This window comes from Globicephala melas, chromosome 17, assembly GCF_963455315.2.
Source record: "Globicephala melas chromosome 17, mGloMel1.2, whole genome shotgun sequence".
Taxonomy (NCBI): domain Eukaryota; kingdom Metazoa; phylum Chordata; class Mammalia; order Artiodactyla; family Delphinidae; genus Globicephala; species Globicephala melas.
The window spans coordinates 65,414,096-65,430,769 of NC_083330.1; the positions used below are offsets into that span (position 1 = coordinate 65,414,096).

Below are 16,674 nucleotides of genomic sequence, written 5' to 3' on the forward strand. Positions count from 1 at the left end.
ACGGCTTCTGTTTTCTCTGTAATCAAAGAGGAGAGTTTAACTGCTTCTCTAAGTGTTATTCATAATGTTGCCTCCTAAACTAATTGTTTTATATGTGGATGGATGCCTTAGCTCTCTCACTGTTTCACAGGTAGCTAAATATACCTCCTAGTTCACAGCAGTGGGAACACACAGAAGGCGCTTAAAATACTCGCTTCATTTTAATTCTAATGATGGCAAAGAAAAGTATAAGCTCCAGTTGGGCCCCTATGATAAGGCGCCTGATAAGCGTGAGGGATGAGAATCAGAGTTGGCAAAAGACAAAGGCCACAAGGAAGAGAAATCCACCAGGACGCTCCTTCTTGTCCGGTAACCTAAGGGTTAAGACCAACGAGAACGAGCCATCACTGTTTCCTAGAGAGGCCCCAGCAAGCCCGCTGGGGGAGATGGGGGTACTTCCTGTTTCTGTCTTCCGGGTTTGAGAGGTTAGGAACGTGGGTTGGTGGGGTCAGAAGCAGAGGGGTCGCTTAATTCCGGGACGGCTGGGCTTGCTGGGGGTGCGGGGCGCCTTGTGTGTAACCCCCAGCACAGTGAGTTCCTTCTCGGGTGGAAGGGAGCCGAGGGCTGCGGGCCAGAGGAGCGAAGATGCGCCGCCCAGAAGAGGAATGTCAGTCCCGGAGAGGGATGCGGTTGCTGTGAGGGGCGAAGGCCCAGCCAGCATCTCTTGCTGCACGGGCAACTGCGCCAGCCTCGCCTGCGGGGTCCCTTGAAGGACCGTGTCGACTGGAGATGATCTGCTCCCCTGGAGCTCACCCCGTAGTGCACCCCCGCCTGTGCTCCCTGCCAGCGCTTCTTAAAGCTAAGCTTCAGGCAGTGCATTTTCTTTGGAAGTCTTTTTAATCCAAAGCACTGCCCCATCGTAATCACCTCTTTGCTCTAGGAGAGTGAAAACAGCCTTTCTCTGTGGAGTGACATTTTTTAAAAATTATTTTAATTTTTTTGGCTGTGTTGAGTTTTCATTGCTGAGCACGGGCTTTCTCTAGTTGCGGCCAGTGGGGGCTACTCTTAATTGCAGCGTGCAGGCTTCTCATTGCGTTGGCTTCTCTTGTTGCAGAGCACGGGCTCTGGGCGTGTGGGCTTCAGGAGTTGCAGCACGTGGGCTCAGTAGTTGTGGATCGCAGGTTCAGTAGTTGTGGCTCGCAGGCTCAGTTGCTCCGCGGCATGTGGGATCTTCACGGACCAGGTCCTGAACCCATGTTCCCTGCATTGGCAGGTGGATTCTTAACCACTGAGCCACCAGGGAAGTCCCTGGAATGACATATTTAGGACAGCCTCTTAATACCATTTATGGCCTTGAGTTTGCTACCCTTTTGCTGAGAAGAACCTGAGGGCTCTTCTGTTACCAAAATTAATAGTTTCTTAGCAGGGAAAATGGTAGCATGTGTATCTGTTACCCAGACTCTTGCTTCTTTTGTAAAGACTTTGATAGAAATACGTAACTCAGATGGCAAGACATATTACTCCATTTGAACAACTTTCCTTTTTTTTTTTTTGCATTCAGGTATATGTTTTTTTCCCCCACTTAAACACTGGGCATATTTGTAATTTAGACAAGTTTCTTTTAGACTGAGGGTGCTTAGAGAATGCCAGCTTCCTTTGGCATAAGGTCTAGGGATGTGAATTGGCTTTCTAAAAACACAGTCAATATAGGAATTCCCTGGTGGTCCAGTGGTTAGGGCTTGGCGATTTCACTGCTGGGGCCAGGTGTGGAGAGTGGTGGTGGAAGTCAATATATTCCAAAATAAAGGTCCTGATCATTTGCAGGTTGGGGTTATGCCCAGCTCTGCTTTCTGCTCTAGTTGTTTACTGTATCAGATAAGAATGTTGAAGTCAGTGTCCAAACAGGTTTGGGACTGAATCCTGCTCTACTACTTTCTGGTTGTGTGTCCTTGGGAAAGTTTCGTAATGTCTATTTTGTTCACTTACAGCATGCTGGTATCTGTTTATACACTTCAGAGGGCTGTTGTAAGAATTAAATGAGACACGTGTAAGGTATTTAGTTCACTGCATGCCACATAATAGGCAGTAATAGGGTGAAAATGATAAGTACACCATCTTTTGTTTTCCATATGTGTGCCTTCTTTTAAGCTCCCATTTTTCCTGAATTGTGCTATTCTTTATATCCTGAAATGCCAAGTCCATGTATAACTGCCTTCCAGTGAAAGGTCACATTTCCAGTCCCATAAAGGAGCTCAGGGATTGTAGTTGGGTCCAGAAGATAAAGTTTAGGCTGAAAAGGATATTGTGATTATGATAGAGAGGAAGAGGCAAGGAAGAGTTTCCTCGTTGGCCTCCCTTTTATGTTTAGAGATTATTGGCTATAGTTATTCTAGCCTTACCTTGTCTTAATTTCTTGTTACTAGTTAAGTAAATCCTAACTTTCTTTTGAAATTGACTTCAAAGGTTTCATCCTTCTGTCAAGGACCCACTTATTCTTTGTAAACTAAACAGGGTGCTTTCTCTTTAGCTGCTTCTTATACCTGCATATTGATTCCTTAATGTCTTATTGTTGGTGCCTTTTCCAAAAAACTACTTCATTTTTTCAATTAAAAGTGTTTCTAAATTCCAAGTGGACAGTGAGTATTAGTATTCATTCTGTTTTTGAAGCTTGATCCTCAGACTTTAATGTGAAGGTTTAATTTTTAAATTATTTCCCTAGGAAAGGTAAATCAGGTAAACTCGTAATTCTAAATACTTGCATCTGAGATAAGATTTTCTAAAAGAATTTCTAAGGCCCATGTTTCTTCTTTTTAGTATGGTCCACAGAACATTCTATGCTTACAGTTGTTATGTTGCAGTAGTTGTAGAGGAAGGAAGAAGGAGAAATGTTAACAAATGCCTTCAAGCATAACCTGTTTCCTTCCACAGGATTTCTGATCCCTAACCTGACTGTGAGTGACCACTGTGATGGAACAAGAGCAAAAACTGTTGGTCTCAGATTCTAATGGCTTCACAGAGAGGGAGAGTTTGAAAAGCACTTTTACAGGTGAGGGATCAAGAAGATCTGAATCCTTTGGAAATTCGTTATCCAATGCACTGTAGAATGTGTAGAAAGATCAGGGCATTAGAATGAGACAGACTTTAATTTGATTCCCTACTCTGTCACTTCCAAGCTATGAAAACTCCTACAGCCTCAGTTTTCTCATCCTTAAGAAAAGTGAATAATAATATCTGTCTCACATATTTTTTAGGATTAATGATACACTATATGTAAAGTTACTGTTCTTGCTAAGTAGTGGGTATCATTGTTATTTCTATGTTTGCTTAGGTTTAAAAAGAAATTTTTTTAATTAATTTATTTTTGGCTGCATTGGGTCTTCGTTGTTGCGCACGGGCTTCCTCTAGTTGCGGCTAGTGGGGGCTACTTTTCATTGCATTGCATGGGCTTCTCATTGTGGTGGCTTCTCTTGTTGCAGAGCACGGGCCCTAGTCGTGCAGGCTTAAGTAGTTGTGGTGCACGGGCTTAGTTGCTCCATGGCATGTGGAATCTTCCCAGACCAGGGCTCGAACCTGTGTCCCCTGCATTGGCAGGCGGATTCTTAACCACTACACCACCAGGGAAGCCCCTGTTAACATGCTCAGATTTTAACTAAGGTTTTATCTAGTTTTCACCTCAGAGAGTGTTCTATTCATCTTCTCCCTTACTTTTTTCTATTAAGTCTTTATTTTTAGCTTGATATCCCTTGTGGCAATCGGTGAGAACTATTCAGATACCTCATTAGTGTTGCTGTAAGTACAAAACGTTCGTCTACTTGGTGAACACATAGAGTAAAAGAATTAAAACTAGCTATAAAAACTTTTTTTCATATAAAATAGTTTACGAGGTTTGAGTTTGTTATTCCCTCTCTTTCACCATGATTCAGAATTTCTTTCCCATGGCAGAGACTAGCGAATGTGTTTAGACTATTTGTTTATTCTTGCAGGAGATGAAAGTAAGAATAATTTGGAAACTGTTCAACACAGTAACTCTAAGGCAGATAAAGAGAGAGCCTCAAAATGGTCTAAAAGTGATGGCCCACAAAATTGTAAGCATGAGGACACAAAAAAAATGCCATTGACATGGTCCCAGGGACGTGAAACTGAGTGTGATGATTCCTGTGAGAATGATGGCAACTTGGAGAATCAGGGAAATTCTACAGGAAAAGAGGAAAAACCCAATCACTGGGAATGGGACCCAGGACAACATACCAGGGCTGCCATCCAGCAGACTTCATCCTTTGGGGACAAACCTTACAAATGTTCTGAATGTTGGAAAAGCTTCAATAATAGTTCTCATCTTCGAACTCACCAGAGGACCCACTCAGGAGAAAAACCTTATAAATGTTCTGAGTGTGGGAAATGCTTCAGTAACAGCTCTCACCTGATTCAGCATCTGAGAACACACACAGGCGAGAAGCCCTATCAGTGTGGTGAATGTGGGAAAAGCTTCAGCAACACCTCCCATCTTATTATCCATGAAAGAACTCACACGGGAGAGAAACCCTATAAATGTCCTGAGTGTGGGAAGAGTTTCAGTAGCAGCTCTCACCTTATTCAGCATCACAGATCACATACAGGTGAAAAACCATATGAATGTCCGGTTTGTGGGAAATGCTTCAGCCACAGTTATGTCCTAGTAGAACATCAGAGGACCCACACTGGAGAAAAACCTTATAAGTGCCCCGACTGTGGGAAGAGTTTTAGTCAGAGTTCTAGTCTGATTCGCCACCAGCGGACACACACAGGTGAGAAGCCCTACAAATGTCCTGAGTGTGGAAAAAGCTTTGGTTGCAATTCTACTCTAATAAAGCATCAGAGAATACACACAGGAGAAAAACCCTATCAGTGTACAGAATGTGGGAAGAATTTCAGTCGAAGTTCAAACCTTATTACACACCGGAAGATGCACACAGGTGAGAAATCCTATGAAACGTCTGAATATGAAGAAAGTTTGAGTCAGAACTGCAGTGTGATAGACGAATGCCGAATCCAGCCAGGAGAGAAACCATATAAATGTTGTGAATGTGGAAAGAGTTTTGGCCTTAGCTCCCACCTCATAAGACATCAGAGAACACATACAGGAGAAAAACCTTACAGATGTTCTGAGTGTTGGAAAACTTTTAGTCAGAGTTCCACCCTGGTGATTCACCAAAGGACGCACACAGGAGAGAAACCTTATAAATGTCCTGACTGTGGTGAGTGCTTCAGTCAAAGCTTTAACCTTATCAGGCATCGGAGGACCCATGTAGGAGAAAAACCTTACAAATGTACTGACTGTGAGAAATGCTTCAGCAGAAGTGCCTACCTCATTCAGCATCAGAAAATTCATATAGAAAAGTCTTCTGCATCTCCTGAAGTTGAAGATTTTCCTCATGAATGGACTTGGAAAAACTGTTCTGGGGAAATGGCTCTTATCTCTTCATTTTCAGTCCCAAATTCATCTCCCTCCTGAGTCCCAAAGTCTGTTTTGTTTCCTTTCTTTTCTTATCGGAGCATTACAATTAAGGTGTTCTCTGATCACAGGGTTATAAAATTTCTTTGGTTTGTTTGCCAAAACATTTGGGAAAAGTCAACCTCCCACCTTAGAGGTTGGGAAGACCCAGATCATCGGGTCATCGGATCTGCCCAGTGAGAGATACTGCCAATGATGGAGAGAAAGAAGAATATTTTTTATTTAAGGTAAGATAGGAATAGCTTCAAAGAAAAACATGGAGAGAAATCTTGGGAGTCTGAAGATGAGATTGTCATTGAATTTCCTTATTTCCTGTTGCCTGATTGGGTAGCAACAAATCATTTCTGTCCTCGGGGATTTACCCAGAGAAAGGTTCATTTTGAACAAATAATGTGATCTCCTGGCTATTTTGTTGGGTCTTAAGGAAGAAAAGACTTTTTTTTCTAATGTGTTTTTATTTGCTGAAAATTAACTTTTACAGTATCTGGAACTGCACTGCCTGGTACAATAGCCACTAGCCACGTATGGATATTTAAGTTTAAATTAAAATGAAATGAAATTTAAAATTGACTTCCGTAGTCACAGAAACCACTTGCTGAGTGCTCAGTAGCCACACATGACTGGTGGCTGCTGTATTAAATATCACAAATAGTTCTTTCAAGATCATTCTTGACAGATCTAGTTCCTATAAGACTGTAAGAAACATGCTCTGGGGTTTCCGCTCTCCAAGAGGAATTTCAATATAGAATAGAAATGGTATAGAGTTGTTTTTATTTTTTTAACTTTGGCCACGCTGTGTGGCTTGTGGGATCTTAATTCCCTGACCAGGGATTGAACCTGCGTCCTCGGCAGTGAAAGTGTGGAATCCTAACCACTGGACTTCCAGGGAATTCCCTGGGATAGAGTTTTGAAGGTACTCAGGCCAAAAATTGGCTATTCTGATGATTGTATGTATTATATTCAGCCATCTCAGTCATCTAGTGACGTGATCCCATTGTCTGGGCCAAAGCCAGATTAGGACGTAGGATTCTTGAATTCTATTTTAAGGTTTCCTGTCAAATGGTCCTTTCCCCTCAGTTTTACTATTCTATAAGTCCTCATCAGATCAGAAACTGGGTTCTTTTTCTAATAATTAACTCACTGAGTCTGAGCCAGTGTCCAGGGACAGTTTGCCATTGGAGCCCCAAATTCCTTAGTTCCAGCCTTGACAATTTTCTTTTGCCCTTTGGCTTATGTGGTGTGTGGATCTGGTAACTGAGACATAATCCTCCCTGCTCGTCTGTCCAATGGGAATGGTGCTTTGTAAAGTATTAAGATATTCCCTATGCCCCCACCTCCAGTTCTTCCTGCAGTGCAAAAGGTAGATGTACAGGAAGGTCAGGACTTGCCTAGGATTTCATCTTTTTTTTTGGAGTCAAAAATATATTTTATGAAGAATAGGTAGAGATGAATATTAGGAATGTGGAGCCAGAGGGGCCAATTACAGCTGCTGCAAAGGGCTATAGATACTGGTGGGTAGCTGAATTGCGTGGGGATTATTTCTTTCGTGATTGTGGTGCTCCTGATACTGGTGAGGCAATTGTGTCTTTCTATATTGTGATAGGATTTAAAAATGAAGCAAAAGCTAACAATTAAAAGTATTCAAGAAGTCTTTGGGGGTGATTTTCTGCTTTCCGAAAGGGGGAGAATATTATTGGGCATCATTGGCTTTAATGTGACCCTTACCTAAGCATACTTTTACCTATGTGTGTTACGTAGTATTACCCAAATTGTCTTAAACTCTAATATCTGAGGATAAGTGTTCATAGTATTTTTTACCACAGACAACTGAGTTTGATTAATGTTTGATAAGAGTTTGATTAACGATCAGTTGCAAGGCAGTAGCTGATGAGGTGGTGCGCAATCATCGATCCCAGTATGTATGGCAAGTAACCACTCTGAACCCGTTTCCTCATCTGTAAAGCAGAGATAATGCCTAGCTTGTGGGGTTTCGGTAAGGGTTAAATAAATGTTTGTAAAGCAGCTAGCCCAGTGCTTAAAATATAATGGGTCTAAATGTAATTGTTTATTATTAATGGAAACAAATTGAAAAATATCCTCCACACATTTCAGAAGCAGCAATACAGCCCCAAGCTTTCCTACTTGGGGATTCTTTGTGACAAACCTCAGGAACTCTGAGGAATAAGGTAGTATAAAAACACAAGACTGTATTGTGTTTTAAGTTTGCAGACTGTTGAAAACACTTTTATTTGATTCAGCTAATTGAATTTTCTTGTTGTTCATGAAACAAAGGATTTTAAGTTTAAGTCAGGAAAGAACAAAACAGCAAGTTCAATTTCAGTTAATTTGCATCTGAAAGAGATTAACAGTTGGTACAATTTATGTCTTATCACCATCCCTACACTATGTTTTATGACTGCCCACAATTATATAAAACCCACTCCACAAACCTCAAATACCTGTAGGAGCATAGACATTCACATTTTAGATGGGTTAAGATGGGCTTTATTAGTAAAACAATTTGTCAAGAATCATTGTCTCTTTGGATTAAAAATTAGGAAAGCAGAAGAGAGATTTGTCACTTACCATGGAGACTTTAACATAGTCAAATTTAATCCTATTTGATGCCTTTGCCTCACTTTCATTAATCAGCAAATACGTTCTTTGTTTAGCTCCCAAAGAAGTAAATATTCTGTATTCTCTATTTTTCTTGCCAGCACAAAGGATTCAACACCTGATTAAATAAAGCATTCTTTTTTACAAGTGATGTGTTTCATAGTTTCTTTTTAATTAAAAAGAAGACTCTTTCCTATATTCATTTTTTCGTACTCAGAGTGAGGGTTTGTATATTTTTTCCCTATAGTGGAGTGGGGAAATTCATGTTAATGCATATATTCACAAATATAGCAGGGAACTCACTCCCCAGCTGCTTTATAGCCTACAAGGAGGTATGCAAACGTATGTCTCTATTAAGTACCTGAGATAAAAGTTTGCTTCCATCATTCTAAGCCATTGAAGTTTGATCTACCAAATGGTCTTCTCCTTGGTGCTGTAGAAGTTTCCTTATTGATGGTGAGAGGTAGTAGAGTATGGTATGTGACAATTGCTCCTTATACATTAGTCCCACATATTCACCTTTGCCCATATCTCAGTTTCTGGTAATCATTGTAGTGATAAAACTCATTGCTTTTTATTCTGTATTTGAGTTTGTGTAATTCCTTTCAAGCAGCATAATCATTCATTCAACGAAAATTTACCTGATGCTAATATGTGTCTAGCAGAGGTCAAATGACAGTAGGAGGGACAAATGTAAGGATAGGTTAATAGTAGGAAAATGTGCAGCTTTTCAGATGACTCCTTTCTCCTTGCCAACTCCTAAATTATATTTATTATGCTGAACCCTCCATCTTCAGGTTTAATAATTTGATAATCTGAGGAACTAGAGGTAACTGTAGATTAAAGTGGGTTAGGTCTTCTCTGAAAATGCAAGCTTGGTGAAGTTTGACACAATACTTTGCACATAGTGGTGCTCAATAGTTACTGAGTGGGTGTCATGTGCTTATATGTTTTATGGTAATGTCCAAGAGTATGTCCTTCCAGGATGGGTGTTTCTACTAGACTGTCAACTCCTTGAGTCAGAGAATGGACTTCATTTTTTGTAATCCCAGAGCCTGACAAAAAGCCTGGCATGTGAAGTGTTTGTTGGTTTTGGTTGAAGGGTATTCACCAATGGATAAAGTCTACTGGATTAGGCTGTATAGTCTCAGTGTCCCCCTGGGCCCTATAACACCATTGCTTGCCCAGTTCACAGAGGCTGGGGCTGACTTGGAAATGAAAGTGACTGTCCTAGGAAGCTGGGCCTATCCTCACACTAACACTAGAGGACCCTAAAATGTCCCAATTGTTCAGAATCCTATGGAAGTAAGACCCTGGGCATTTGATTCAGACTGTCTAGGAGGGGTTTAAAACTTGTTTCAAATTCATGTTTCAGTCACTTACTAGCTTTGTACTGTGTACTCACCTTGTAAGATTTGGTAAGCAGTGAATGAGGTGAGATACCTGACATAGAATAGGTGCTAAGGAAATGTTTTTCTTCCCTGTTCACCCTCATTTGCTCATAATTTTGCCAAGTGTAGGCTCTAGGCGTGGAAATGTTCAATCGTTTTTCGGATTGATTGTTTCTATGTTTCTAAATTAAAGATATTAAGAACATTTAGTTCATGGCTTTGTTGTGAGGGTCAGTGAGATAATATATATAATATGCTTAGCATTGCTGATACCTAGTAATCACTCAATATTAGCTATTGTTACCATCATAAAGTGGCTCGAGACCACAATGGGTCTTTGGATTATCTTTGAAGTTAACCTCAGAGACAATCAAGTCAAGGCTAAGGATGGTCCAAATGCTTGCTTGTAAAGATAAAAGATGGAAACAGAATCTTGGTAATCATGACATAGTGGACACATAGTCACTTACAAGCAGAGGTAGCTTATGGGTGCTAAGATAGCTAGCTTGCTGATCTAACGTTGCTTAATTGGTAAAATCAGTAGATATTCTAGGATCTGACACAGTGAGGGATGAAGTGGAAGCTTTGGTTGAAAAGGGATCATGATTAATTTTGACCCATGCTGAGTCATATGGATAAATGGTCAGATTAAAGAAAATATTGACTAGACTGACAAACACAGGTGAGAAAAATTTCCCCTTAAAAATAGCTTACTTTCTGATCATTAAATTGTACTTCTTTGTATATTTTACCATTAGCAAGTATTAATGTAGGAAATACATAAAAGTATGAAGACCAAAATACAAATGACCCATAATCATTTTCTCCAGAGATCATTCACCATGGAAGTTCTGGAATCTCCCAGTAACCTCTTTTCTGAGCATGTACCTGAATAAATATTTTTACAAAATGGATAATATGGACTATGTATATAGTATTGTCTTGATTTTTTCCTAATCATATAATTTTCCAACTAATTGTTTTAAATTAGTTATGAGGTTTTTAATGGCTTGATAATATTACACTGAATGATGTACCATAACAATTTAAGTGTTCTGACGTATGTTTATATCGTTTCCTGTAATTTGCTATTAAAAATAACACTTTTTTGAATAGGTTTTTTTTGGCTGTTTTTGTTTTGGTATTGTGGTTGTGATTGTTTGGTTTTGCTTTTTTGCTTTTTGTTGATGTACAAATCTTACTGTCCATCTCCTTTCTTAGAGTGAATTCCTAGAAGTAAGATTATTGAGTCAAAGGGCATAAAAGTTTTTAAAGGTATATTACTTCATTGCTTTTCAGAAATATGTATCAATTAAAATTGCCCCAATGAAATAATTTTGTTAAACATCTTATGGAGGTAATGGGGGAGATAAACATGTAATTCAAGACAAATACATCCAATTGATGAAAACCTTTTTTTAAGGCAGCTTCTTTGGATATGGATAATCTTTTTCCTTTTTTTTTTTTTTTTTTTTTCCTCATCCCTCTTACCCTGTCTTGGGTTAGGATCAGCTGAGACTCACTTTGGGTTGAAACACTTTAAGAACTGCTTGGTGATATGAAACTGGAAATCAATTACAAGAAGAAAACTGGAAAAGTAAAAACACCTCACAAACACATGGAGACTAGAAACATGCTACTAAACAATCAGTGGGTCAACAAAGAAATCAAAGAGACAGATGAAAATGGAAACACAACTTTCTGAAATCTATGGGACACAGCAAAGGCAGTTCTAAGGGAGAAGTTCATAAAGATACAGGTCTACCTCAAGAAACAAGAAAAATATCAATCTAAATTAACATTAAAGGAACTAGAAGAAGAGTAAGCAAAGCCTAAAGTTAGTAGAAGGAAGGAAATAATAAAGATCAGAGTGGAAATAGATGAAATAGAGACTAATAAAACAATAGAAAAGATCAGTGAAACTAAGAGTCGGTTCTTTGAAAAGAAACAAACTTGACATGTCTTTAGCGAGGCTCATCAAGAAAAAGAGAGAGCCTAAATAAATAAAATCAGAAATGAATGAGGAGAAATTACAACCAATACCACAGAAATACAAAGGATCATAACAGAATTCCTTGAACAATTATATGCCAACAAATTAGACAACAAAGAAGAAATGGATAAATCTCTGGAAATATATAATCTTCCAAGACTGACTCATGAGGAAATAGAAAATCTTAATAGACCAATTATTAGTAATGAAATTGAATCAGTAATATAAAAACTTCCAACAAGCAAAAGTCCAGGTCCAGATGGCTTCAAAGGTGAATTCTACCAAACATTTAAAGAAGAGCTATTACCTATCCTTCTCAAATTATTACAGAAAATTGAAGAGGAAGGAATATTTCCAAACTCATAGTACAAGGCCAGCATTACCCTGATACCAAAACCAAAGACATAACAAAAAAAGAAAATTACAGAGTAATATCCCTGATGAACATAGATGCAAAAATCCTCAACAAAGGGACTTCCCTGGTGGTGCAGTGGTTAAGAATCCACCTTCCAATGCAAGGGTTTGATCACTGGTCAGGGAACTAGATCCCACATGCATGCCACAACTAAGAGTTTGCAAGCCACAACTAAGGAGCCCACCGGTCTCAATTAAGGAGCACATGTGCCACAATGAATGAGCCAGTGAGCCTCAACTAAGGATACCACCTGCTGCAACTAAGAAATAAATAATTTTTAAAAATCCTCTACAAAATATTAGCAAACCAAATTCAACAATACTTTAAAAAGATCATACACCACGATCAAGTGGGATTCATTACAGTGATGCAAAAGTGGTTTAACATCCACAAGTCAGTCAACATGATACATCACATTAAGAAAACAAAGGATAAAAATCATGTGATCACCTCAATAGATGCAGAAAAAGCATTTGAAAAAATTTAACATCCATTTATGATAAAAACAAAGTGGATATGGAGGGAACATACCTCAACATAATAAAGGCCATATGTGACAGACCCACAGCTAACATCATACTCAACAGTGAAAAGCTGAAAGCTTTAAGAGCAGGAATGAGACAAGAATGCCCATGCTCATCACTTTTTATTAAACATAATGTTACAAGTCCTAGCCACAGCAATTAGTCAAAAAAAAAAAAAAAAGGCATCCAGATTGGAAAGGAAAAAGTAAAACTGTCACTATTTGCAGAAGACATAATACTATATACAGAAAACCCCAAAGACCCCACCAAAAAAAACTATTAGAACTAGTAAATGAATTCTGTAAAGTTGCAGGATACAGTATTAATATACTGAAATCTATTGCATTTCTATGCACTAATAACAGACTATCAGAAAGAGAAATTAAGAAAATCCCATTTATAATTGCATCAAAAAGAATAAAATACCTAGGAATAAATTTAACCAAGGAGGTGAAAGACCTATGCTCTCAAAATTATAATGAGGAAAGAAAGGTAACACAAATAAATGGAAAGATATACCATGCTCATGTATTGGAAGAATCAATATCAATAAAATGTCCATACTACCCAAAGCAATCTACAAATTCAATGCAATCCCTATCAAAATACCAATGGCATTTTTCACAGTAGTAGAACAAATAATCCTAAAATTTCTGTGGAACAACAAAAGACCCCAAATAGCCAAGCAATCTTGAGAAAGAAGAGCAAAGTTGGAGGTATCATGCTCCCAGACCTGAAACTATACCACAAATTTATAGTAATCAAAACAGGATGGTATTGGCACTAGAACAGGCACATAGATCAATGAAGCAGAATAGAGAGCCCAGAAATTAACCCACACTCATATGGTCAATTAATCTATGACAAAGGAAGCAAGAATATACAATGGGGAAAAGACAGTCTCTTTGATAAATAGTGTTAGGAAAACAAGACAGCTACATGCAAAAGAATGAAATTGGACCTCTTTGTTACACCATACACAAAAAAAAAAAGAAGAAAAAAGAAAACAAATGGATTAAAGACTTAAAGGTACAAACTGAACCCATGAAACTCCATGAAGAAAACATAGTAATCTCTTTGACCTTGGTCTTAGCAATATATTTTTTTAAAATATGCCTCCTTAGGCAAGGGCAACAAAGTAAAAATTTAAAAATGGGACTACAGCAAACTAAAAAGCTTTAGCACAGAAAAGGAAACCACCAACAAAACAAAAAGGCAAACTCCTGAATGGGAGAAGATATTTGCAAATGATATATTTGATAAGGGGTTGATATCCAAAGTATACAAAGAACTCATACATCTCAACATCAAAAAAACAACAGCCCAATTTAAAAAAATGGGCACAGGACCTGAATAGACATTTTTTCTGAAGAAGACATACAGATAGCCAGCAGGCACATGAAAAGATGTTCAGTATCACTAATCATTAGGGTAATGCAAATCAAAACCACAATGAGATATCTCCTCACACCTGTTAGAATGGCTATTATCAAAAAGACAAGAAACGTGTTGGTGAGGATGTGGAGAAAAAGGAACACTTGTGCACTGTTGGTGGGAGTGTAAATTGGTGCAGCCACTGTGGAAAATAGTGTGGAAGTTCCTCAATAAACTAAAAATAGAACTACCATGTAACCAGCAATTCAACTTCTGGGTATTTATCCCAAGAAAATGAAAAGATTTTCATCAGGGGCTTTGATTTGCCTGAACAGAAGAACTGCTTGAACCTTTATTGAAGCCATTTTGGTTTGCATAAGCAACCAAAGAGTTTGCCCAGAAGCTGGGCAAATCTGTGCAGAAGATCAAGAGTTTCACCAAGTCCTTGGATTTGCTGCAAATGACAAGATTTCATTCTTTTTTTATGGCTGAGTAATATTCCATTGCATATATACCACATCTTTATCCATTCACCTATCAATGGACCCTTAGGTTGTTTCCATATCTTGGCTATTGTAAATAGTGCTGCAGTGAACATAGGGGTACATATATCTTTTCAAATTAGTATTTTCATTTTTCTGGATGGATCTGGAGGGTATTATGCTAAGTGAAATACAGGCATACTTCATTTTGTTGTGCTTCACAGATAATTGCATTTTTTACTAATTGAATACTTGTGGCAACCTTTCATCAAGCAAATCTATCATCACCATTATTTCAACAGCATTTTCTCCCTTCATGTCACTGTGTCACATTTTGGTAATTCTCACAATATTTCAAACGTTTTCACTATTAATATATTTGCTTTGGTCATCTGTGATCTTTGATGTTACTGTTGCAAAAAGACTACAGAGATGATTAAATGACGGAATGAAAAGATCAAATGTGCTTTTTGTTTGTTTTAAAGGTTAACTGAATATTTACCTTAAAGGAGAAAAAAAAATGCATTCTAGTCAAACATTCCTAGATTCCTAAGCCAGATTTCCTGGGCTTGGATTCAGGCTCTGGTATGTATTAGCTACGTTACCAGTTCTCTGTACCTCAGTTTCCTTGTTTGTAAAATGGGGCTAAAAATAGTACCTGCCTGATAGTGTGGTTGTGAGGACAAAATTAGCTAATGTACGAAAAGAAGTTTTAGAATGCTGTGCATACTATAAAAGTGTCAGCTCTTGTCATGATTACGAAAGTATTATTACTTTCTGCCAGTAAGTGGGTGATTTTGTGTCATATTTTGTTGCCTTCACTTCAGGCTTGAGTGACAGATTTTTGTTTTGGAATAAGTGCAGCCAGGCCAACATTCAAACATACTTAAGTGATGGTTATATAGCATTTAATTCAGTTCAGAAAGTATAGGCATTCAGAACGTGCCTTATGCTAGGTATCACAAATGCTCTTCTTGCCCCCAGTTTGGAAGTGTATCTTTGACCGTACACAATGAAGAACGTGACTTTCAAAGGATTAAAAAGTTATCTACTTAGGGAATTCCTTGGTGGTCCAGTGGTTAGGACTATGCACTTCCACTGCAGTGGGCATGGGTTGGATCCCTGGTCAGGGAACTAAGATCCTGCGTGTCGTGGACAAAAAAAAAAAAAGTTACCTACTTAGTATGAAAAAAATCCTCTTATGATAATCTCTAGTACAGGGTAATCAAGTAACAATCATCCTGGTCATAGTTGTATTCTCTTCTACAAGATTCAGCTGGCCAAGCTGTCTGTCATTTTAGCAGTATAGGAACTCACAGATACCAACAAGCAGTTTATTGAAGAATTATCTTCAGGAAAACGATTTCCCACACGTTAAATTGATTTTCTTTTCTTGAGTTGTTTTTAATTTGATGTGTATTTCAAGCAGCTGAATTTGTTACCAGTGAGGAATGTCAAGGAAAAAATCAAAGTTTTGGTTTTATAATGGGGAAAAGTTAAAGAAGTTATTGATTAAGAGTATTGGGGGGCTTCCCTGGTGGTGCAGTGGTTGAGAGTCCGCCTGCCTTTGCAGGGGACAAGGGTTCGTGCCCCGGTCCGGGAAGATCCCACATGCCGCGGAACGGCTGGGCCCGTGAGCTATGGCCGCTGGGCCTGCGCATCCGGAGCCTGTGCTCCGCAACGGGAGAGGCCACAACAGTGAGAGGCCCGCGTATCGCAAAAAAAAGTATTGGGGAAACACAAGATTTGGAGACCAGGAGTTTAACTTTTGGTTTCATCACTTATAAACTGATTTGGCCAAGCCACTTAACCTCTTTGTTTCATATTTGTTATTTTTTCAATCACAGTGGTTTTGAGTGTTAGATGATGCCTGTGAAAGCGTTTTGACACATAATTATTTCATTAGCAGATAAAACATAATATTTGGGGTAAAAAATGATAAGTACTACACTTACATAAACTCAGTAAACTGCAAGGAACTTTAGATTTCATGAAGACCTTGCCCTCTCCCTTCAGAGGCTGACTGATTTGACTTGTGCAAGGTCACAAAGCTGGTTAGTGGCAGCCAGAATATAGGTCTCCTGATACTAGTCACCTGGCCTTCCTACTACACCACTGTCATTCATCATTCATTCATTCATTTTTATGGACGATAAATTAAACGCAAAATATTGTGCCAGGTGCTGTGGGTGATTCTGATTTATCAGACAGATCCTCCTTCTCTCAAGGAACATAGGAGCTAGTGGGGTAATAACCGTAAGTGTATAGTCAGAGATTGGGATGATAAGGTATGAATAAACTATTATGTGACCTGGTGAGGATCAATGGAGACTTGGTAGAAGAGGTGACAATTCAGTCGTGCTCCAAATGGCAGAAAGGATTTGTACATGTCTTAGGGTTTAAAATAGG

At 38.7% G+C, this 16,674-nt stretch overlaps 1 protein-coding gene across 3 annotated transcripts; it reads left to right on the forward strand.

Annotated features, from left to right (window-relative positions):
- The first annotated feature begins 476 nt into the window (after nucleotides 1–476).
- ZNF572 (zinc finger protein 572) lies at nucleotides 477–14,945 on the forward strand. Of its 3 annotated transcripts, none has more exons than XR_009559517.1 (3): nucleotides 477–3,025; nucleotides 3,963–5,697; nucleotides 10,984–14,945. XR_009559517.1 is itself a non-coding variant. In XM_030875768.3 (3 exons), exons 2-3 carry the CDS (start codon nucleotides 2,947–2,949, stop codon nucleotides 5,468–5,470), a joined length of 1,587 nt encoding a protein of 528 aa, XP_030731628.1. In that variant the 5' UTR covers nucleotides 477–2,615; nucleotides 2,908–2,946; the 3' UTR covers nucleotides 5,471–10,964. The 3 variants fall into 3 exon arrangements, 2 of the variants coding, with proteins under 2 accessions (XP_030731628.1, XP_030731629.1); XM_030875768.3 differs by lacking the exon at nucleotides 10,984–14,945 and having other exon boundaries at nucleotides 477–2,615; nucleotides 2,908–3,025; nucleotides 3,963–10,964; XM_030875769.3 differs by lacking the exon at nucleotides 10,984–14,945 and having other exon boundaries at nucleotides 484–569; nucleotides 2,908–3,025; nucleotides 3,963–10,964.
- The last annotated feature ends 1,729 nt before the right edge of the window (nucleotides 14,946–16,674 follow it).